General features: G+C 42.4%; 1 protein-coding gene across 1 annotated transcript in view; it reads left to right on the top strand.

Moving 5' to 3' along the window:
• The window catches only part of NPEPPS (aminopeptidase puromycin sensitive), a 38434-nt gene that overhangs the window by 12339 nt on the left and 2164 nt on the right, over nucleotides 1-23931 (top strand). The window contains exons 3-22 of the mRNA XM_054224422.1: nucleotides 5090-5167; nucleotides 6049-6170; nucleotides 7102-7209; nucleotides 8144-8344; nucleotides 8788-8884; nucleotides 8990-9023; nucleotides 10450-10564; nucleotides 13092-13256; nucleotides 14328-14432; nucleotides 14736-14796; nucleotides 15616-15725; nucleotides 16343-16406; nucleotides 17005-17144; nucleotides 18166-18300; nucleotides 19730-19949; nucleotides 20557-20699; nucleotides 21498-21554; nucleotides 22046-22153; nucleotides 22408-22563; nucleotides 22685-22732. Of these exons, the coding sequence (XP_054080397.1) occupies nucleotides 5090-5167; nucleotides 6049-6170; nucleotides 7102-7209; nucleotides 8144-8344; nucleotides 8788-8884; nucleotides 8990-9023; nucleotides 10450-10564; nucleotides 13092-13256; nucleotides 14328-14432; nucleotides 14736-14796; nucleotides 15616-15725; nucleotides 16343-16406; nucleotides 17005-17144; nucleotides 18166-18300; nucleotides 19730-19949; nucleotides 20557-20699; nucleotides 21498-21554; nucleotides 22046-22153; nucleotides 22408-22563; nucleotides 22685-22732 (2267 nt within the window). The remainder of the gene's footprint in view (nucleotides 1-5089; nucleotides 5168-6048; nucleotides 6171-7101; nucleotides 7210-8143; nucleotides 8345-8787; nucleotides 8885-8989; nucleotides 9024-10449; nucleotides 10565-13091; nucleotides 13257-14327; nucleotides 14433-14735; nucleotides 14797-15615; nucleotides 15726-16342; nucleotides 16407-17004; nucleotides 17145-18165; nucleotides 18301-19729; nucleotides 19950-20556; nucleotides 20700-21497; nucleotides 21555-22045; nucleotides 22154-22407; nucleotides 22564-22684; nucleotides 22733-23931) is intronic.

The following is a 23931-nucleotide window of genomic DNA, read 5'->3' on the forward strand; positions in this document are numbered from 1 at the left end:
TTGCTCGGCTGAATAAATGTTTCTGAAGTTAAATTTTAGGGGATTGAGTTTCATGCTTAGTGAATGCTCAGTGGTTGGAGCTTCCTGTGAGTCTCTCATTCAAGAAGCTGTGAAATTGTGATGGAGTTGTACTGGTGAACTACATCATCATTAGCTTGGAAAGCTTTTCAGATACTGGGGCATCTAAAGCAGCTTCTTAAATTTAGAGATGCTTGGGGGGTAGCAGTTGGCAATTTCAGATAGAAAATGACCAACAACCATAGTGGTGTTTGTTTAGCAGAAATAATTGAGTGAACTTTGATTTGTACTTCAACCTTTAAAAGGTTTTAAGGCCAGAACTCATTATGTCAGTCTTTTCCTTCCTAGTGTGGTAGGGACACGCTTGGATGCTAGTGCTAGAGGCTGGTTACACCAGAGCCTCAGCTGCTGGTTAGAAACAACAAGAAAAGATCAGGAGTGCTCATGGAAAGCAGCGTGGCCCCAGTGTCTCCAAATAGTGCTTTCCCTTGGGCTGGGATCGCGAACACTTTCACGGTGATCGTCAGGCAGTCCGAAGTCCTGCTGCTGTGGAAAGGGACAATGACGCTTGTTCTCTCTCCCTTCCTTCTGTTGGCGTTCGTGTTTGTACTGTTTAGCAGCCATGCGGGTCAGGAAACTGCACTGGCTGAAAACTGCCTCTACAAGGGAAAAAAAAAAATAGGCAGCTTGGAGACAGATCATCTTCCTGATCCTGAGGATTGTATGTGAATGCCCGTGGAAGGAAGGGAATGGGAACATGCAGCTGGGGCCAGGTGGGAAAAATGAGACTACTGTCTCTGCCCATAGCTGACTGGATTTGTTTAAGCCAGTTGTGAAACCTTCCTTTGTTGTAGAAAAGCTCATCTTCATCCTTTCTTCTGGAGAGGGCTTGATGCGACAGAATTTTGAAAGGTAGGTTTTTTTAAGGAGGCCTGGGCTGCGTTGGCATGGACGGTTTGGGAATATCCAATACGGGAGAATACTTCTGACTCCTTTAAAGGATTTTACAACCACTGGTTTGAAACACGTGAAAAGATGTGAAAGGGCTCGAAAGCATTAGCATTCTGGGGAACTGCATTGGCGTAGCTCGGCAGCTAATGCTGAAGGAGGACAGTGCATGCTATGTCAACATGTAGATGTTTCGAGCTAACGGGTTTAATTTGCAGATGGAGTAGGCAGAGTGCACACAGTCACTGCAGCTCAGTTGATGAATGCAAGTTCATTAAGCCACCATACCTTAATTGCCTGTGACTTCTCCATGCCGTGGAATGAGGGCTACTTGAAAAAAAAAATTCCATCTCTCGCACTTGGCTTTGTCTTCGCTTTGAAATACATGCACGTTTGACGTTGCTTAAAACCTTTGGCTAGGATCCGTGTTTATAAGCATGTAATACAGAAATTGGGATCATTAATTGATGCGTCCATCTGGTTACTGTGCAATTTCAGGAAGTACTCTGTAGAAGGACTGTAATTTATTTTAAAAGCTATTGTAAAATTTGAAATGTAGTGCCCTGAGTTTGGGAGGGTTGCTAGATCTGATTTTTTAATGCGTTTTTTCCAAAGACATGGAGCACTAGCAGCTTTTTATTTTCTCATGCAGCTTGGTCCAGACTGTGTACTAATGTGCTAGTGATTAACTTGCAACCTTGCAGTGCCAAACTCTCCAAAGTTAGAAGGCTGCCAAAATTGTGTTGTTCTCTTCAGGAGCTTTTGTATTCAACACTGTTAGGAATTCAGACAGCCTTTTGCTGCAATTACATCTTTGTTATAAGCAGTTCTCTTAAACTCTAACAAAAAGTATTGTTGATGGTTTTCCATGGTTCTTTTGCTCTGGATTAAATTATTGGCACTGAATAGTTTTGGTTTTTTGTTTTGTTTTTTTTTTTTAAATAATAATGTAACTTTGAATTTTTCATTTATATTCTGCTGTTTCAGAAATTGGTGTATAAGCAGCTGCTTTGAGAATGACAAAAGATTGCTGGAGTCGCGCGTGGAAAGACTCTCTTAGGCACCAACACCTCAATGAATACGGGTCTTGTGAAACTGTAAATGGGTGTTACCTTCTGTTCCAGGTGTAATCTGGCCATTGCTTTTTAAGTGTGGACCAGAGGTGGGTTGTCACGGCAGATGGGACGGTCCCGGGGTGTGACAGGGACCCTCCTTTGATGGGGATGGGGATGTGCTGGGAGCGCTCGGCATCCCCCAGGAGGTGGCTGCTTCCAGCCTATTTAAACTATAAACTTGTTTAAGCACTGTTTCTAACCGTAGGGGTAATTGGGATCTAACAGTGTAAAATTAAAGGTGAGAAGCTCTTTGAGACAAGGTTGCTTTTGGCAATGTGTTCGTCTGCCTTCCCAGGCTGTTGCGGGGGCCGGGGGAACAACACCTAAAGGTCTTCACTTTCTTCTGTGGATGGTAACGTTTACCTGCGTCTTTCCTACCACATGTTAAAAATATTATAAAGTAGCGGAGCTACAGATTCAAATACGCTTCTTAGGAGAGCTTCGCGTTTAGAGAGGAGGAGGGGGGAAACTCGATATTCATTGTCAACTTTTGGCAGAAGATCTGCATAACACGCATTCTTCTCTATTTCTCAGTTTCAGTAGGTTAGAACTATGATCCTGAAGTCATGGTATTGTTTGTCTTCGGTATCAGATTGTTTCCATTAGAAGCTGTAAAAAGATACAAATGTTTTTGGTTTGCTGTGGTCATTTTAAAATACACGGGGGGCGGAGGGATTCTGCATTCTTGTACTGATCTTTATCAGCCGTTTCTCAGGTTTTCATTTAGCCTCTGACCACAGGCTGACAGCTCAGCATCTGCAGGTTGTCCGGCAGCGGGATTCCTCCCAGGAAGGCTAACATAAATTTCCGACAGGTATTCAGCCCGTCCTTCCTCCTGACCAGGGTCACCCACGTGCTACCGCAGAACAACGGGTTTGTTGTCTGTTGGACTCTAAAGATAGCCGGGGTCAAAATTAATCGGATCGAAGCGATGTAGTCAGCGATCAGCCCCACTCTCTTCCTGGGAAGCCCACTTTCAGACTAGTATATCGTACATGGCTGTTGTTCCCCTGAATATCTTCTCTCCAACTCTCACATAATGTCTCCCTTTCTGCCTCAGTATTCCGCAGAGTTAGAAGAAGAAAAGCTAAACCTTTAATTCTTGTTACTCGCTGCCCAACGCATGCTGGCAGTGTGATGTCCTTGGCACGTGTTCTGTTTAAATGGTCTATCTCATCCTTCTTACAGTTGATTTTAAAAATCTTGGAACTCCTCAGTAGAGACTAGTAGTCTAAAGTTCTTCTACCTGATCCTTCTTGAATTTATTTTTGTATTTTATTTTTTTTTTACAGCTAGAATTGTTTTATTGTAAGCAGTTACATATTATGTACCCCAGCGTGGTGGTTAGCTCTGATTAAATGCTGAGCAGAGCACTGCGAAACCGATAGTTAAGACTAATGCATTCATGCAGTTTCTGCATTTATGTTCTCTGTGAGCAGAGGTTGGTATTTACTCTGACTTAAGGCTGAAATCCTACTATTCCAGAATAAATAGCACTTTAAATTTTATAAAAATAAAAACATGTTTCCAGTTATTTTGTCACATATGGAACAACTTAGCTGAACATCTTGCGAATGTGCTTAGGCTGCCTCTGAAACCGAATACCTGGATTCTTGTAGTGATATTTGAGCGTGGAAGGCGGGTCGTTCTGTAAATTAAGGTGTTGTTTCAAACAAGCCTTGTCATTCGGAATTCCATGTAATGAAGGAGTTGATATAGTGGTACGTTTTTCTTTTAGGGTGTTCACCTCAATGTATCACAGCACTTTCCAGTATTCTTTTTTGCCCTTTTTCTCTGTGACCATTCAAAAGTAGTATCTATTTCAGTAGATAACTGAAGCTATTTACTGAATCTTTCTTCCTAGGTCAATTTTGAAAGTATCTGAAAATGTTGCTAGACCCTTGGTAGCATTTCAATATCCTGCGTGTGTTTGCACTTCCATTTGAGTGATGTAAGTGGGATGGGACAGGCAGCTTGTACTGAACTGCCAGATGTTTATTGTATTTTTAAATCTAGAATTATCCATCAGCGTGTCTGCATAGGAAGGTGTATCGCTGTGTCCAGGCTTACCAAGTTTGGTAGTTAAGACGCTGATGTGTGGTAGAAAGCATTACTCAGTTATTTTGGTGTTGATTTGCATTCCTTGAAGATAGCTCGTTACTGCGGTGGTTGAGTATAGACTGACACAGGCAGTGGGACTTGCAGTGAGGTCCTGTGTAGCTGTTTTAGATATTTTTTTTTGGTTGAAGGAGCACAGGTGTGCATCACCTTGGATGCAGCAAGTGGGACTTGATGAATTGGGAAGGAAGAAGCAACACCAGGTGTCCTCTCTTGGTTCTGCTAACTCTTAAGCTGCAGGACAGTTTAATTCCCGTGTACCAATTCCTTCCCCGCATCTATCCAGCTTGGCCTCCCAGTTCGGCTATTTCCATCTACAAATAGATGTACTGCCATGTAAATGCCGTACTGCTTAATATTCTGGTTGATTTTGGATGCCCTTGCTGCAAGGTATATAAACTCCAAGGTAGGTCTCTGGTTCAGAAGACAATTTTTAAATAAAATCAACATTGTGTTTTTCTTGGTGGTGAAAACCAAACACCACCACCTTGCTGTGGATATTGGTGTGCTTTTCAAAGTGAGATCCACAGATTAGTTTAATAAATCATAAGCATCCTGTGTGGAATAATTAATAAGAATCCTGCTGCACTGATGTAAGCATTTAATATTGAGGGGAAGTTTAATGCAATATTTTACCATTTGTCAGGATTTTGTAGTCATTACCAGCGTTCCTGGAGGTGTACAGGGTACTGTTCTCACTGTGGGTGGTGTTTTCTTTTGTTGCTTGCGTTTATATCATTCTGGATTGTTCAAAATCTTCATTGATTTATTCAGTAACTACAGCATGTTCTTTGATTCAGCTGATTTAGTTAATTTTAAATGTTTGTGAGATACAAAAAAAAAAATCTCTGGGGCTTATTTGAACAAAGTAGTCTGGTTTTCTGTTTCAGAGGTGCATGCCACAGGGTTCAACTATCAAAATGAGGATGAAAAGGTCACTCTCTCCTTTCCCAGTACTCTCCAGAAAGGTAAGAGCTGTTTTATGCTTTCTGCTTGCTTCAACCATGTCTGAAGTTCCCTGAAGTTTCTGACGGCGAATTTAGTGCACCCTGGGGAGTCTGTCCACTGTAAGTCACTTTGTGAGCCTCTGGAATTGGAAATTGTTTCACTGTTGGTGATGTTTGCTTCCAACACCCGAGGCCACTCTAATTATTTACCTGCTATTGGGAGTTAGGCTCGGAACTACTTACGTTAGATACAGATATCTGTTTTCCTCTTGCTGAGAATGAGCTAATCTGAATTACTGCAGTATTTTCCTAGGTGGGAATGTACTAATTCTTTTGAAACTGCTACAGTTTTTTTTTTCTCTGAGGAGTTTGTTGATTGAAACTCATCTCCTCAGCTTGAATAAAGCGGTTTTATTTCATCTTGACAAATACAAATAGAAAGATTCGAGGGGGATCAAACTTTGGTGTTTCATTCTGTGGGGTATTGGCATGCTGCCTCTCTGATCGAGATCAGGTTTCCGCTTTTGCACTGAGACACTGAGGGCAGAATAAATCCCGAGACTAATTGACTTACAAGCTTGAACGCAGCCAATGCTCCATCTTGGCTTTTGTAAAAGATTTCGTAGATGCTATTATTACTTAGTAGCCATCCTATATTTTTGTAAACTTTATTCGAAGGTAAGGATTGTAGGGCCAGACATCTCAAATGGCTTAAGGCAGGTCTGTAAGGAGGGTGAAGGGTTTGAGGGAGGCTGGCAAAAAAAGCGGTGGGTGGAGAAGAGTTAAGGGACATCTTATTTCAGAAGGGCAGTGGGCCAGCTGAGTAGCCTGGAAGGTCCAGACCAAATAAATGTTCTGTTTGGCACGTGCAAATAACAATGTCCCATCTGTTTCTGTTACAGGGACAGGGACGCTAAAGATAGACTTTGTAGGGGAGCTGAACGATAAAATGAAAGGTTTTTACCGAAGTAAATATACCACCCCTACTGGAGACACACGTTATGCTGCTGTCACTCAGTTTGAGGTATGGGCTATATTTTTGTGTTCAGGGAATGTCATTCTCAATATAGGATTTTTTCTTAAAAGAAGCAAAGACCTGGTTTCCTAGCTTTAGCTATACCCTCTGGGTAAATTTCAAAAATCCATATTTATTTGCTCCTTGCTCTTAGTGTGGATGGGTAATACTAAAAGCAGCCTTTACATTGCGACTTGAAGGTCAGTAAATTCTGGATCTGGCAAATTCCCCAGGCAAGGATCACGCCGATGTGTGATGCATCGTCTATATACAATAGCGGCAATGTTTAAAAACAGCTGTTGATTTAGATGTGGTCAAATAACTCTGTATCACTATCCTTTGGGAGGTATATTAATTTTTTTAATAGGACACTCTGCCTTTATCTCAGTATCTTAATGACATCCAAAATGCGAGCCAGATTCTGTCTCGAGTATTACGTAAACCCTGGACATAATGACAGAATTTTATACCATATTGTAATTTCATAGTCATCTGCCTGGTTACATAAAAATATGGAGTACGTACCTCGTACAAATAGAACATTTCTTGGGTGCAGTCTACTGACAGAATATAAATAGGTGGTCTTGTGTGTACGCTCTGTGAACGCCTGGGTGCCCTCTCTGCTTTCACATGACTGAGCTTTGCTCCCGTCATGACTCTGCTAAATTTTGCTCAGACTGTAGAATTCCATCAGAGCACAGAGTGCTTTTCAGCTGCCTTTTTTTTTTCTCTTTTTTTTTTAAACCAAGAGTGAAATAAGTTATCACAGTAAGAATAAAATGCTCTAATGCAGAGGTCAGGAGTGGCAGTGAAGAGACTCTACACCAGTGACCAGCCATTATTGACCCAACTTCTTGCCTGTAAAATGTGCTGAATTTTGGTGTGTGTTTCATTGCCACAATCTCTTGATTTATTCTTTTAATGCTCTTATTTCCTTCAGGCTACTGACGCTCGCAGAGCTTTCCCTTGCTGGGATGAGCCTGCTATTAAGGCAACATTTGATATTTCTTTGGTGGTTCCTAAAGACAGAGTAGCTTTGTCAAATATGGTAAGTTCTTGATGGGCAAGTAAACCGTGTTTTAAATAAAACTGTAATAATGCCAGCTGATTATTTGATAGTTAATAGCGTGCCTTGGTAACAGACAGAATTAGGAATATAGGCTGTCTTGCTAGCTATTATTGAGCTGCTCTAAATTGAGAGAACTTTGTAAAAGATGATGTTGTGATATCAAATGCTAGCACAAAAGCTAAACAGGTTGTACAAACCACAGTGGTGTTTCTTTAAAAAAAAAAAAAAAAGTCTTAGCATATGTCATGCCACGTGCTGCTTGATTAAGAGTGACTGGGGGGAAAAAAGGGCCTTTGCGTGTTTATATAGCTCTTATAGCTGCATAAGCAGATGTAGCATTTGAGATAAATAAGCATGTTTTCTGCCCTAGAGGATTTTTGATCAGACCTGGGGAGCAATGTGCAAGTAGAAGTACCTCTCACAAATACAAGTGGGCACTTTCAGGTTGCTGCTTTAAATACGGTGCAAATATTTCTCGAAGATGTTGCTGGAGAAGAGCAAGTCAGTTTAAAAATGGACATTTGTATTCCAGTAGCTAACTTTCATAGTTTCCTGTAGAGTCTAGCCTTGACCGCATGGTTATGGTTTCTGTTTCAGAATTTGAAGTGAAAGCCCAGTGCTTTACTGGGATGCGAGCAATACTGTCTTTCAAGGACAGCAGCTGATACCTGATGTGTTCAGCTGCCTTTGCAGTAATGGAATATAACATATATATACTAAAAAGCACACCTCTATATGTGGTGGGGCAATTTTAGTTAGGAGGGGAACTACATTGTGGTCTGTGTTTTAAAATCATAAAAGAAGTCCGTTCATTTTAAATGCATGACTCATAGTGATGTAATGGTTAGTCAAATGCATTGTGTAATACAGTTTCACTTCCACGAAATTAACTGATTCCCTTTCGTGTTGAAAGAATGTCATTGACCGGAAGCCGTATCCAGACGATGAAAATCTGGTGGAAGTGAAGTTCGCTCGCACCCCCATAATGTCGACATATCTTGTAGCGTTTGTGGTGGGAGAATACGACTTCGTGGAGGCCAGGTCCCTCGACGGCGTCTTAGTGCGTGTTTACACTCCCGTTGGCAAAGCGGAACAAGGAAAGTTTGCATTAGAGGTAAATGCTCTCAGGGTGACACCGTTACTGCTGTAGCGATCAGGCTGGACGTAGCCCTCTCCTCCGTTCGGTCACCTAAATCCATGCAAAGCTCGTGAGGGTGGTTTTTTGCTTTAATGGCTCGGAGAGACTGGGCTTGATATTAAACAGAATTTCAGTTTTGGACAAATGAATGTCTATAATGATGAGAACATACGGTTTGATTCAGTTCTGATTTGGTGATGTAGCCTTTGGTCCAAAGATGATGAGAAGTACTGAAGGGTAGGCTACAGCCTGGGAGAAAAAGGGGATGGGAGTCTTCCAAACCATTGTGCTCTGGAAGCTGGGAATGGGGCTTCTGGAAGAAATCTTGTGTATGCTGCTTTCTTAGGCTGGTTTCAGTCATAAATTTTCAAGTTTTGCCAATTGTTCCAAGTTAACATTTCTCCTCTTATTTCTTACAGGTTGCTGCTAAAACTCTGCCTTTTTATAAGGACTACTTCAATGTTCCTTACCCTCTTCCTAAAATTGATCTCATAGCTATTGCAGACTTTGCTGCTGGTAAAGTAACTCGCTTTATTGATGAACTGTATTTTATTTGAATTTTAAACATTTAGGAAGAGGTGTGAATCAATATCAATAAACCTTTGTATTTATTTTATAAAGGTGCCATGGAGAACTGGGGCCTTGTTACTTATAGGTATGCTGTTAAAATACTGTCTTTCCCCCTCTTTGTTCACTAATTCTTGGAAGTAATTGGATTAGTTTTAGGGAGCTGTAATTACTGGGTATCGTCCCAAGTAAGACTGAGTAAATTCCTTCAACTCTTGCTTCGGTTTGGATAATTTTAACTTCTGCAGCAGCGTGCGTTATGGTACAAATCCTAGGAAGGCAAAAATGAGCTATCACAAGTCCTGTCCAGCGGTGTGAGGTTTTTAAGTCTCTGGCAGCACTGCCTGTTCTACGAGAGAACTTTCTTGGCCGCATTTTCCCCTGTAAAACTTACGTACTTACTGACACAGCTGGAAGAGCTTTTTTTATTTTATGTTGCAGGCAAGTTGGTAAATTTAGCAGCCACAGTATAACCGTGTGGGTTTCAGTAAATCAAAAATATTAACTTGCCATCCTCTTCAGTCTCATTTTTTTTGTTCATTTGGTCAAGGTTTTGTACTTTTGCTTGATATTGTTATCTGTGCTCATTGTTAGAATGATTTTCCTTCATTTCATACAACACTGGTCTCGTAAGCTTTGGACTTTAAATCCCGAAATAGTTTAAATTTCTTCTAAACTTTTAATTTGGCCGAAAAAAATTGAAATGGAAATTTGAGCCCAGGTTTAAAATCTACTTGTCTGCTTATCACAATTCTGATAAAATCTGATATTTTACTCCCTGTGGAGGGAAAAAAAAAAAAAAAATTATCCTGGACGAGTAGAATTTTTGGAAGCCTTTCTTAACTGTGCTGTTAATTTGCCCCCCACCTCATGCTCAGTTTGGCACGCTTGCTTTATCCCTCTGGGGACAGAAGGTTGGCACAACCTGCAGGCACCATCCGTGTTTTGAGATGTGTGGTTTTTTTCCCCGTTGAGTTGCAGGAGTCCCAAAGTCCTTTCGGACTCACCTGCTCAGTCCTGATGGTGCCAGGGGTGTTTTTGGCGGCGGGTGGTGTGCCCGACCGAGGGAGCGCGTGTGTGCGTATGCGTGTGTGCAGAACCCTGTGCGTCTGCAGTGGCGAGTGTGACGCGGCTGGAAGAGTTGGAATTCCTTTGGGGATGAGGGAGGCAGAAAAGACTCGCTGCGCATCCATCATGCAGTGCCAGGGGAGTTACAGTTCAGGTTCCTAGATTATGTAGGTGAGCTATTTTATAAATAAAGGATAAACTTTCTTGTTCCTGCCTGGGTTTTTGCACTGTCTTCTTGCATGCCATAAGGAATTATTGCTCCAAAGCATTCCAACAGCTGTGGAACTTACCAAAATAATTTAATGTCTAAACTGAAATAGCTTTTGGTTTCTTTCAGTTGTACTGATCACTTCTTAGCTTGCTTAGGTAATTTGACCTACTTTTGATTGTGTTTTCTCCCTAGGCGTGTACCACTCTCTTCAGTTATCTTTCTGTCTTAAATACAGGGAGACCGCATTGCTCATTGACCCCAAAAATTCCTGTTCTTCATCTCGCCAGTGGGTTGCTCTGGTTGTAGGACATGAACTGGCTCATCAGTGGTTTGGAAACCTTGTGACCATGGTATCTAACAGTTACAAGTTCTTCTGGTTTTCTTTGACATGTGCTTCATATCACGTGTGTGTTCACGTGCCCCTTAATAGCAGCCATACTACCTTTAAAATAAAAAAATTAAATTTTTAAATAGTGCTTTATTACCACCTTTTTCTTTACTAGAGGAAACATTGAGTTGTTTGAATATAGTCCCAGGTAGAGTGGAGCAGGTGTTCCGAGGAGATGATTTTGGCTAGTCAGGTCACTTAGAAGAAATAATCCGCTGTTTTCCTTTCAGGTAGGCACGGTTCGCTCGTCAGCCTTTCAGACCAAGCGGGCGTATCAGTACCAGCTCAGCGTTGCAAAGTTGTTTTAGTCCCGTAGCTGAAAAGTTGCTCAGTAGTAACTCCTGTGAATTACTCTGTATCTGGGGAGCCAGCTGCCTGAGTGGCTTGATGTTTAAGTGAGAATAAAAGCATATCTGAGGCAGCAAGACTGAAATCTGTAAATAAATTCCATTTAGTGCTAAAAATCAAAAGCTGTATCTGTCAGAGCTTCTGCTGTTAACAAATGGCTTCAGCTTACTCTGTTAATTAGATCTGACATTCCTTTTCCCAACACCCTGCAAACAGATGCTTGAATTCACATAATTAACAGGTTAGGAAGTCTCTTGTGTTGCAAGAAACCAGCGTGTTTGATTAAAAAAGCACGGCTTCTGGAGCCCCAAATCTTCATTGTTCTGGCTTTTAGGTTGCTTAACTGAAGTGTGAGTGGATGGAGGGAAGAACCCAGCGTAAATATTAATTTTAACACCAAGCAAAGTTTGTCAGACTTTCCTACAGTATCATGCCTCTTAAAAATCTAGTCAGCTGTGTTCATTGCTGTTTGTGGTAGCACAAGTAGCTTCCATGTGAGAGCAACACAATATTTAAATGGAAAAGTAATATTAAAGTAATATATTTTTAGCTTTTAGTACAGTTAAGCATCTGGAAGCAAGGGAAGCCAGCATCATGTGCCTGGACAGCACTGTAGGATGCCAGCGAGTGCCTTGGGGACCATTAGTGACTCAGGAACCACTCGTGGTCCTTCAGACCGTTGACAACTGTGGCAGTAAGCTTGAGAAAGTATCATTTACAAGAATCTCTAAAATTGATATTGAATTAGCTTATTATTTTCTTGTTCAAGTTCCAGGTCTTCCAAAAATTTTCTTTAAGAATTTTTTCTTTTTGGTTATTATTTTATGTTCTGTGACGCAACTGTGAAATATGAAAAGACATTCCAGTGTTACTCCTCAATTTCCAGAAAGTCAGCTTTTTCTCCTCTGTAATCCGAGGTGCGTACAGCACAGCAGAAAGCCTCGGGAGCATCCCTGGTTTAGTTTGCCAGTCCCAGATCTCACTGGCCAGCACGATACGCCAGTTCTGCTGTAGCGAAGACAGAAGAAATAGAAATAGATTTTTGAGCAATTAAGGGTGCCAGTGGGATAAGAGAGAAGAACAGGGAGGTGAAAAGATTTCGAAGTCCAGCCTAATTGCCCAAGAGTCTGTTTTGCAGTTGCGTTAATCCTTTGGCACCAATCTGCGTGTATTGGAACCTTGTCTTGGAAACAGATGTGATCAGAAATTTAAAAGAAAATTGGATGGTCTCCACTCTAAAAATAAAGCGGGGCTTATCTGCGTAGAGTTGCAGTCACAGCTTTCCTTATTGAAATTCCACCCTCCCTGGGGTAAGCGTTTCATTCACAGCAGCAGCGGTAGTCCTTTGTAGAGCAGCTCACTGCGCTGATTCTACATCCTGCTCGGTTTCTTTTACCGAAGGGCCCGTATCGTCACAGCCCTGCTCCTCGTAGCTAACCGCCCTTTCACACGTAAAGAATGGTTGGTAAATGCAGTAATGGAAAAGGGTGTTTTCTTCCTCAGTATCCGTAGCTTGTTTCCTTATCTCGCCCATTTCAGTTAAATAGTAGAAATGAAGGGAAGAATTTTAAAATGTCAATGTAACATTCTTATCTTAAAAAAACAAAGCCCACCTTTTGGCTGATGAGAAACGACTTTTAACTGTTTACTACGTTTCAGGTTTCCATAGTCTAGAATGCTTTTTCAGGTTCCAGGTTCTCTCCTTTATGTAAGCATACTCTTTAGCAAAAATGCCAAACACAAACCCAAACAAAATTGCTCTTCTGCAGCTGCTGCTACTCAGTTTGAAAAAGACCCTGTCGTCGTGTTGCCCACAAGTCTGCTGCTCTGAACTGTGGCCTTGCATGTCCCTGGCTTTTTTCCCTAGTCTGGCTGATGTTCGTAGCTGTTCCCCCAGCAGTTCTCCTCCACGCAGAGCTTCTAAAACGTAGGACAAGAGGGGAAGGCAGTTGTTGGGTGCTGATCACTCTTCTCGGGCTGACGACTTCTTTATAGAGAGGAAATTGCACTTACAAGTGTCGCCTGTTTCCCTGATTTGTGCTAAACTAGGCCGTGAACAACTTCTCTTTGCTGGAAACTTCTTGTTGATGAAATGAAGCTCTTGGAATTTTGTTCTTTATTCTGCCGTCTTATCTTTCCAGGAATGGTGGACCCATCTCTGGCTGAATGAAGGATTTGCCTCCTGGATCGAGTACCTGTGTGTAGATCACTGTTTCCCAGAGTACGACATCTGGACTCAGTTTGTTTCTGCCGATTACACACGAGCTCAAGAGCTTGATGCCTTAGACAACAGTCATCCTATTGAAGTAAGTTCTGTCTTTGCTACTGATTGTCTCCCTTTTTTTTTCTTGTCAGCTGGGTGTAAGCTTTTTTTTTTCCCCATCAAGAAAAAAGGGAACTTTGCAGTCGTTCACACTGCAAAGGAAAACTGAAGGTTGCATTTGCACTTTGTGGATTTTGCTCTACTTGAATTAGTATCTCAGAAGTGAGGTTTGAGGGTCTGAAGATGGCAGCTTCTGGAGTTGTTCTGCTCTCCTGACTTGAAATGGCAAAGTTGTGGTCAAAACTCATCATTATTTGTGTTTTGTTTTGGTTTCTGATCGAAGTGGGTGGTTTTCTGGCCCTTGAGCACAGTGAGGTAGCTTCTGCCTTACTCCAGCGCTCGACAGCATAAACCGAAGTGCAGCGTAGCCCAGAGCCCAGGCTACCAAGCTTTGGTGGGCTTGTGCTGGTTTCCACCTGAGGCCACCTTAGGTGTTGCTGGGTCCTACTCTCAGAACTGTGAGTGTGACGAAAACACTCTTGAAATAAGGAAGATGGAGCTGGGCTTGGTGCTTTGGAAACAAGGCAGGAGTTCGGTGGTGAAGAGAAAGCAGCAGCAGCGAGCTCCATTCCAGCCAAACTGGGAGCTCTGCTAAAAGGAAACTCCCTTGTAATTCCTAGAGATCACCATGGACGAGTTTTCAGACAGCTTAAGAAATGTTTGGTGTAATAGATGTTGGGAGATGACCTTGCTTTGTACAACAGGTCATTTTAGAGTGACTTACGCATTGAGTGTGTTTCCTGAGTGTGTATTGTTCACCGTCCCGGAATTAAACAACTTCCACTGTATTTTTTTTGCTTTTGGGTAAGTGTTGAACAAAAGGGTTTGAAGCAAGATCCCCAAGTCTATTTGATTAAATACCAAAACGTAAGTTAAAGTATGTTTAACCTATAAACCAATCTTAACCCAGCCCTCTGTGAACGAGCTCAGTTGACTGGGCGCAGAGACTTCTGCAGTGAGAAAACTCAGCTCATGAAACACTAGAACAAGCAAAATCAAAATCTTTTATGGCAGTTAAAATTGTTCTCACTGTTAAATATCCTGTTTACCACAGGTTAGCGTTGGCCATCCATCCGAAGTAGATGAAATATTCGATGCTATTTCTTACAGCAAGGGAGCATCTGTCATCCGAATGCTGCACGACTACATTGGTGATGAGGTAAAGATTGTTGTTAAAAAGCCAAATGTACGTTGTCAAATCTTTTTACAGTTAAACATACTGTTTAAAAAAGAATTAAATCTGTGTATTCTATATTTTGAATACTTTTCTCCAATTTGTATTTGGGATCTCTTTGGACTTACCTAGGAGAATTAAGATAGCAGGAAAACATAGAAGGCATTACAGGTGTGCGTTCTGATCCTAAGGTGCCTTGGCTGATTCTTGAACATAAATGCGGTGCGGAGGGAGGATGGAAAGACCCTCTGTTCTGCTATAAGTACATATTCAATTGTGTATTCCCAGGACTTTCGGAAAGGAATGAACTTGTATTTAACGAAGTTCCAGCAGAAGAATGCCGCTACAGGTAACTGGTGGTTATTAAATGGTTAAGAAAAGTGATTTCTGGAGACAAAATTTTTAGTGCTAAAGTGATAGATTCTTGAACAGATGTGGTTTTTTTTCCACCTGAGATAACTGAAATGCAAGGAAATAATGGGCTCGTTTCCAGTTTCATGCAATGTGTCCCCTGCACGGGCAGAGTTCAGGATCTCTCGGGGTTCTCTATCTCCGCAGAGCGCGGCTGAGGTGAACTGAACGGGCTGCACTTACCGTTGATGACCACATCTGTGTAGTAATCTAATTTAGAAATAGAGTGTGTTGATTTGCCTTGTAAGCCTTTTGCAAGCTTCCTTTGGCAGTATCGATTGCATGTGCGATTAAACAGTTCAGAGTCTTGTCTAACAGCGCTTTCTTTACTTAAACCTTTTTTGTGTCTCAGGCCTAAATGTGGAAGTGGAACATCACGCTCTGTCAGCCCAAACCAGTCCATGTTCGGTCAGCTCTTTTGGCATAATATAAGAAAAACTTAAGGAAAAGATTCTTTTATTTACCATTTTGAATATTTAATGTTCATTTTTATTATACTGTATCACAATGTGTGTTTGCATTTTTTTAGTAGTAAAGAAGCTTTCTTCTCCCCTCCCTCCTTTCCCCATGAGTGGTTTAAACTATTTCCTTTTTCTTGCCTGTCATCTGTTATGATTTAATAAAAACGCAGCCAAAACATAAAGGACAAAGTGGAGTAATAATGCAGCCTCCCACCCTCCGGTGCCCATTTAGTGTCCTTAATAGCGTCTGAGGTGCCAAGACTCCGGGAGTCCTTAGTCAGACTTTTCTTCCACAGAGGACCTCTGGGAAAGCCTGGAAAAAGCTAGTGGTAAACCTATTGCTGCTGTGATGAATACATGGACCAAACAAATGGGATTTCCACTCATTTATGTGGAAGCTGAACAGGTAAATATAACTCCGTGCTTTTCAGCACTTCAGATCAAAAGCTCTGCCTTTAACTGTGTTTAGGATCAAATTTAGTATTATCCAGTTACTTAAAAAATTCTCTTTGATCGGGAGGCAGTACGGTGTCTCCTTGTTCAGTGACAGATCTGTTTCTGCAGCTCACTTGAGGAACCAAGTGCAAGTGATCCGGAGTTTTTCCTCGAGCGCTCCAGATCACGTGCTTGGGGTTTGCTGACGCGGCCCCTCTGCTCTTCGTGGGTGAGATGTGTGTCGGGGGGAGGGAATTCCTGACTCTGCTCCCCTCACCACACATTTTGCTTCTCGCTCCGGTTCAATTATGCTTATTCTGCAAGATTGCAGGGTGAGTGAGGATTACTGGCTGGAAGCTGAAGTCACAACGAATTCAAATGAGAAATAGGGCACGTGTGTTTTAACAGCAACAGTGATCAATGCGTTCGAATGATTCTTAAGGTAGCTCCTTTTTCTGGAGGAGAATGCAAGTTAATCCCTTTAACAGGGGGCACATGAATGTATGGTGATATACAGAAGAAGAGATTAAATGTTCTGATAATTCCTTTCTTTCTTTTTCTTTTCTTTTTCTTTTTTTTTTTCCTCAGCAAGAAGACGACAAAGTGTTGAAGTTAATCCAGAAGAAATTCTGTGCCAGTGGACCATATACCGGTAAGATGAGCGTTAAGAGCAGGAATGGAGTATTCGTTGCTTTTCATGCAGTGGCAGCAATTTTGAGAGATGAAATGGCTGCACTGTAGAGCAGGCAGGCGCTCTGCTTGGATTCAGGTGTTGAGTGTTTGTAAAATTTTGGAAAATCTAAGGTTGAACACTCACGTCTGTGGTTTCCGTGTCCTCCTTGTGTGGAGAACGGCGTTCGTCTGCAGTCTTTGCTTCAGTTTTCCTTCTGAGATCTCCTCTCCTGCTGTCCAGTTTGAGGCCGGTGCTGGCATCTGGGGAGCTCGAGCTGCTGGTTTTGTAATAGCACTGGAATAAAAATGCCTCATATGGAAGCCAGCTCCCTCTTAGGACACAGATTCCACCCATCTTCCATGCTTATGGAAATTAATGTTGGGCTTGAAAGGTGATTTAGAGATTCTAGCTCAAGAACTGCCGTTTTCCTTCAGATTTGTAGATTTTTAGATTTAAATTTAAGTAGCCTTGCTTAAAATGCCACGGAAACCTGTTTGAACATCAGGCGGAGTTTCTCAGCGTTGTGTGCATGCTGTTTTTTTCCTTAGGCCTTCCTTTTTATTGTTTCTTCTTTTAGGGGAGGATTTCCCCATGTGGATGGTCCCCATAAGTATTTGTACAAGTGATGACCCCACCAGTGCCAAAATGCAAATATTGATGGACAAACCAGAGCTCACCTTGGTTTTGAAAGACGTCAAACCAGACCAGTGGGTGAAGGTGAGTTGTCACAAAGCAGAACGCATTACTGGGAATAAGGCTGATTGTCACTGTAATGTTCCCTTGCATTTCATTTTCCTCCTCCCTTTTTCTTCCCCTTGCAGTCTTGTATTTCTTAGGGAGGGAGGGGGCCTCTCTGTGCTGCTACTGAATATTGGCTCCTCTCTATAACGCTTGCTTAGTGTAGTCCTTTGCCGTCCAAGAGTAGTCTAGACGATGTAAACTTGAACCTTTTAAGAGTCCGAGCCCGGAAAAACACTGAGCAATTAGAGGCAGCTTTTGAGTTGAAATGTGGTGGCTTTTTTGGTATCCCATGGCAACCACAGTTTAGTTAAAAGTCCATCCTTTTAACTAACAGCAAAAATAGCCCTGTTTATCTTTCATTAGTGTGAAAGTTTTCTGCTGGCTATTGCCAGACGAGGACAAATCTATAAGTGAAAAAATTCGCTGTTGAGGTCTCCTGCAGACAGCAGTCAAACTGAACGGACATGTTGAAAGACAGCGACTGGCTGGGACTGCTGCTGGAGGAGCTACTGGGGCTGAAGAGTAATTGTTTCTAAGCTGGAGCTGCGTTCTGAGAGGTGACTCTGAGACAACATTAAGGGTTAGCCTCTCATTAATCAAGTCTTCCCATTTAACACGGCATTCCAGCTGTCAGGCATGAGTATTCTCTTGAATCACCGTATCTATCTTCCCGATGCATGACTACCCTTAGTTCAGTTAGGATTTACCCCTAGAAGAGAAGTTCTGCGTTTCTCCTTGCTCCTAGATTTAACTCTAGACTCTGTTTCCTTATGCCAGCTCTCACCTCCCATAGCTCTTAGTGAGCATTTCTGCTTTGAAATCTTCAGTCTTTCTCCCTTACTTATGATTTGTTTGTTCTTTTTACTTAACCGATAGTGACTGACTTCTCAGAGCTGCAATGCTTTGAGAAATTTCTAGTGGTCAAAAAAATAAAAAGCATTTCCTTGTTCGTTCCTTGCTTTTAATTTTTTTTTTTTACTTTTCTGGTACTTTTCAGTTAAACCTTGGAACAGTAGGGTTTTACCGTACTCAGTATAGCCCTGACATGCTGGAGAGTTTAATACCGGCGATCAAAGACCTCTCCCTACCCCCTGTGGACAGGCTTGGCCTGCAGAACGATCTTTTCTCTCTGGTAAGCTACCCTTTGCTCTTCTCTCTAATAATGAGAGTGACAGTGACTGCAGAAATCACTGTCTGCAGAGTCAGCCTCAGGTTCTGGAGGCAAAGTGCCTTTGGGATTACTGCATACATCTAGCTATCCATTAGCTTGACAAGTTCTAACTTGTATCATAAGACTTAAACCCTATGGAAGCAGTCTATAACTCTGTTGCACTGTTCTCTGCATGGGGTGTATAATATTTTTTTTTTTTTTTTTTTTACAAAATTGTTTTGAGAGCCTGTTTTCTTTTAACTCATCAAAATAAGGATATTTTAATGATCCCCTCAATGACTTTGTCAAATACCGTCAGCACCATGTGCTTTATTCAGTTGGGCTTGTAGTAACTGCCCTCCGCTGGCGGAGGTGGCTGTTGGGGATTCAAGGCGTTACGCCCAAAGCAGGTGTTGCTACGTCTGGACAACTAGTTACTGAATTCTGTATTTCAGATCGTACTTTCGTATTCTTGCTAGTCAGCAAGTATGTGGAAACTTTTAAGAACGTGGGTTTGATATCCTGCCTCTCTGGCTTCAAAGCTTGTAACTCTTGTCATGGCTTAGTTGAAGGGGTGTGAAACTGTAGCCTGAGTCATTTCCCAAATATCGCAAGGTGAACGGGGCATAAAAATTGAGCAATTAATACACGTAGGAATATTGTGTTAGACTCCTGTTTGGGTTTCTGTTTTAATCATGTTTTTATCACAGCTGAATATAACTGAGATAATAAAAACTGATCTTCACCTCTTTTCTGGTACCATAAATTACTGGTCTGGTTCCAGATTAACAGAAGTCTGGGTGATCTGGTTGGAGACACCTACTGTAGGTATCATCAGCTGCCCTAAGCAGAGAAGTGTTTTCCTGACGCTGTGAAGCAGTTAGTATAAAATTTTCCTGGCAGAGGTGGAAAGGCAGTACTTCTTGTACTAATTCATGGGAAGCAGGAAGCAAAAATGACTTCTGCAGTTTTATACTCCCAATTTAACGAAGAGCAAAAATTAAATCTCTAAACCTTCACAGTTTTTAGTTAAAATAGGATTTTGGTGGGTGTAGTATCTGGATGAGAATAACTCTGGGGGTTTGCTTTTTCTTGCCAGCATTGCTGCAATTTTGTTAAGTCACTTAATCTCCTTGTCTGTTTCTTGTTTGCAAAATACGCTTATAATTATGTCGCTGTCTCCTTGTGAAGTGCTTACCTGCGTATAAAAAGCATCACGTGCAGCGAGCAGACAGCTAAGGTGCTTTGACTACTGTTAACTCACCTTGGCCGAACCCCACAACAGAGAAAATAGAGTTTATATGCAGGCTGTGCAAACCAAACGGGGAAGACTATAAAGTAATGCGATGAGCTATTAAACGTCTTAATTCTGCTTGGAAGTACGATTAATCCGTGTCTTTTCCTCTCCCAGGCCCGAGCTGGAATCATTAGCACTGTAGAGGTTCTAAAAGTCATGGAAGCTTTTGTGAATGAGCCCAATTACACTGTGTGGAGCGACCTCAGCTGTAACCTGGGGATCCTCTCGACTCTCTTGTCCCACACAGACTTCTATGAGGAAATCCAGGTGTTCGTGAAAGACGTCTTTTCACCAATAGGGGAGAGACTGGGATGGGACCCCAAACCTGGAGAGGGTAGGAAACTTACGCTGTGAAATCCAGTAGTGGTTTGGAAAACTTGTGTGTAAATAAGCCATCAGGATTTTGGGAAAGGGGAGAGAAGGGAGGAAGAGGAGTCCGAAGTAGGCATTCAGAGGTATTTTTATAGTTAAAAACACAGGCAAACACAAAACCCCAGAAAAACCTTCTGTTATCAGGCATAAGTTAAATTTCCCTACCTGGTCACTGACTGATAAAAAGTCTCAGCTTCTGCTTCGCATGTACTGGAGTGCGTGAGGCTTTTAGACTACAAGGGTGGGAAAGCCACGTACGTGCATGTTTACTTGTCCTAGTCAGTCCTGTTGTAAATGCAAATGGCTAATGCTCAGGTTACAGGCCTAGCCTGTTGTGTTTGAGCAGGAATCATCTTCTCCTGACTCTTTCGCTGAAAGAAAAATAAATCAATATATTCTCCAGTTGGCATCAAGGAGAGTGGGAAGAGGCCTAGGTTCTTCAGATATCCTCAAGCATGTGGAAGGATTGTTGTACGGCTCTGCCCTCATCACTCTAGGTGGAAGAACACTTAATTGCTGAAGTGTGTCTCCAAATAATTATTTTTTTTACCTCCTCCTCGCTCATTTAGGTCATCTAGATGCCCTTCTGAGAGGTCTGGTCTTGGGCAAACTAGGAAAAGCTGGACACAAGGCAACGTTAGAAGAAGCCCGACGCCGATTTAAGGACCACGTGGAAGGAAAACATATACTGTCAGCTGATCTGAGGAGTCCTGTAGGTTATTGTAAACGTTGGTTCCAAAAGACTGTCCCCGCTCACTTGGCGCTGTGTGAACTGTATTTTCAAGAATAGGGAAGCTAGAGGAAACCAGTCAGGGTGTGAGACCAACTGGTTTTGGCAGAGGTGGTGGGAGCTTGGCTAAGTCCAGTTATGAAGAAAATGGTACTGGGGAGCATGGTACAAACTTCCCTGTGTTTCTTGAATCAATTAAGCCTCATCTGTCCTGGCCAATACTTAGTCCTAACGAAGAAGCTCAGCTGCCACAGCATGGCAGCCAACAGCTGCCACGTTGGCTGCCACAGAACAGCTCTAGATTGTGTTGGGTTTGGGTTTTGAAGACTGTTCAGGTGTGGCGCTGAACCTGAGCTGAATTCTACTCATTTACGTGTATCCATGAGCAGGCTCCATCCTCCAGGTTTAAAGGCAGCGTGGTAACCTGCAGGGATCGTGGAAGAGCTCTGCAGGTGTCAGCGTGGCCCTGCGGAGCACAACGTCTAACTGTGCATTGAGTTTACGGGAGCTGCTTACCGGCTAGGAGTTGTGCGGTACAAAGATTTCTTGTTCTGATGTTTTGCTGTGGTTGAAATTACCAAAATTATGCTGAAGGTGAGGAAGAGGTAAAGGAGTTGATGCATCTGTAAGATCCAATCTTAAAGCATAGAAGGGATCAGTGCCGGTATCTTCCAGATCTGTTCACTTGTCGGAAATCTAACCCAAATATGTAGAAATTGATTGTTGTATTTCTAGAAGCGTGGGTTTTGACAGATCTTCCTTGTTTATGCTCTATCTTAGGTATATGTAACTGTTTTGAAGCATGGAGATAGTACTACTTTAGACACTATGCTGAAGGTGAGTGCACGCTCTGTTGGTAACAGTGCCAGCTTACGCAATGAAAAGCTAAATATTCCGCCCTATAAGTTGCTCTAAAATGTAGTTTATCTGCAGACAGGCTCAATCCCATGTTTTACGGATGATGTGAACACCTGGGCTTCATTAGGGTGTTCCTTGGTCCGTGTGTAGTGTGAAATTGCCACCTAGTGGCTTGTTGCATCTCTCATTTTTAGGATTATTTTCCATTGCTTGGAGGCATGGTCCTACTTGACCTTATATAAACAGTGGTGAAGATCAGTTTATTACTAATGGTACTTTCTGCTGATGGATGCGGTATGAGGTCCGTAATGTGGATAGCTGCAGGATGATTCACGAACAAGTTCAATTTGTCACATATTAGGCTTGAAGACTAATTTAGCAGCTCCAGCGTATACAGCGAGTTGAGCAGCGCTAGGTAGGAAGTCAGCGGTTAATACCATGTGCTAAACTTATTCACTTTGGCTTTGAAGCTTCACAAGCAAGCAGACATGCAGGAGGAGAAGAACCGAATTGAACGAGTTCTTGGAGCCATCTCTCAACCAGAACTGATTCAAAAAGTTCTCACCTTTGCACTTTCAGTAAGTTATTGGAAAAGCTGCCGCTTCCTGACCTCGAGAGAACAAGAAGTGCGTTCAGGGCACTTGGTGACAGAGCACTGTGCACATACAATGGGCTGGAATAGGAGCGATAGTCTTAACGATTAAATCTTTGAATTGAATCTTAAAATTTGGCGAGGGGGGGAAGCTATTGTTGACAGATTCAGTGTAGAAATGCATAAAGTGCTGTATTTGTGGAAACGGTCTTGAATACTTGTCTACGTTTTCATCTTCAGGAAGAGGTACGTCCCCAGGACACGGTATCTGTTATTGGTGGAGTAGCTGGAGGCAGCAAGCAGGGGAGGAAAGCTGCTTGGAAATTTGTAAGGGACAATTGGGAGGAACTTTATAATCGATACCAAGGTGGATTCTTAATATCCAGACTAATAAAGGTACGTGCGGCTGTGAGAAAAGTCCTGTCCACATACATGACCAAAACTAAGCTGTTGTATTTGAAATGCTAAACGCTTACCCTTGGTTTATGGTTTTTTTGTTTTTTTTTTTTCCCTTCAGCTAACAGTGGACGGATTTGCAAATGATAAAATGGCCGCAGAAGTTAAGGTAAGAAATTTTAATGAAAGAAGTGATTAACTTCATCTGTGACAAACATCGCGCGCTCTAGACTGTAGGCACCTGATGGAAGAGCCATGAGTTTCCGTGCCGTTTTTGTTTCTGAACTGTGGCTCTGCCTCTAACTATTTTAACACTCCCTTAATTGCACTGCTTTAGGTTGAGTTATTTTATTGAAATGTCTTAAATTAGCATCTTCACAAAGCAACGTCCAACTTCTAGTGATTTCTGTTTCCTTAGTTTCGCTCACTTAAACTTCTATAAAATCCAACATGGTTTGTGGCAGTTGTTTGAAGACTCCCAAAAGACAACCTTTAAAGATAATTGTAGCAAAATTCATAGTTGTTGCAACTCCCGCAGTAAGCTGAGGCTTTCACCACCACGTTCCTCGCCAGACCGATAAGGCACGTTTGGGGCTGACGGCGTTAGCGCCCGGGGACTCCTGGGGGGATTCACGTGGCAGAAATTGGCTCAATTCCATACCATGGGTCCAAGTTTTTTGTGGCCGTTTGTGCTGCGCGCTAAGAGCGAGGCTTCGACAGAAGGCAGGTGAACGGGTTTGCAGAGAATCTGCCTTGAAGTCGGTGGCTGGAGGCGATGGGATTGCACTGCTGACGCCGGCATCCCCTCCGACCTGGCAGTGCAGGCGCTGGTCTTGGTCGTGTTTTGGGAGCGCGGGTAGGTTGTGTTACTTACTCCTTGCCTGCGCTTTTACAGGGACTCTTTCTTGGAAGAAGAAACTTAAAACTATGGCCCTTAATCATCACTTTCCTATTGGGAAAGTGGTCAGGAGGAATTCTTACTTCAAAGATATGCTAAGCCGTGAGCTCCATCTATCTTTTTGTATGATCTAGTGATCTCTTTTCCGAAAAGATTTAGTAGCAGAAGTGATTTTACAGAGAAATCTTGGCGCTATAGTTAATTCTTTTCTTAAAAAACACTTTGCGAAACATTTACCAGAGCAGTCGTCCGTAACTAAATAACTACTTTCCAGGAGGAAACTTCCTGAGACAGTAGACCTGGCTTTTAGCTGGAGCGCTTCACGCGTCTGAGTCTCGATGTCACCTTGTAGCGTACGTTAGCAGGAGATGATCTGCCAAACCCTGGGACAAGCCGGCTTGTGTGAAGATGGGGGATGGCTCCCGCCTGTGCCGGCTTATTCTACCTTTGAGCCACTTGTAAAGCGCAAA

Source organism: Rissa tridactyla, chromosome 19 (genome assembly GCF_028500815.1).
Source record: "Rissa tridactyla isolate bRisTri1 chromosome 19, bRisTri1.patW.cur.20221130, whole genome shotgun sequence".
NCBI classification, from domain to species: Eukaryota; Metazoa; Chordata; class Aves; order Charadriiformes; family Laridae; genus Rissa; species Rissa tridactyla.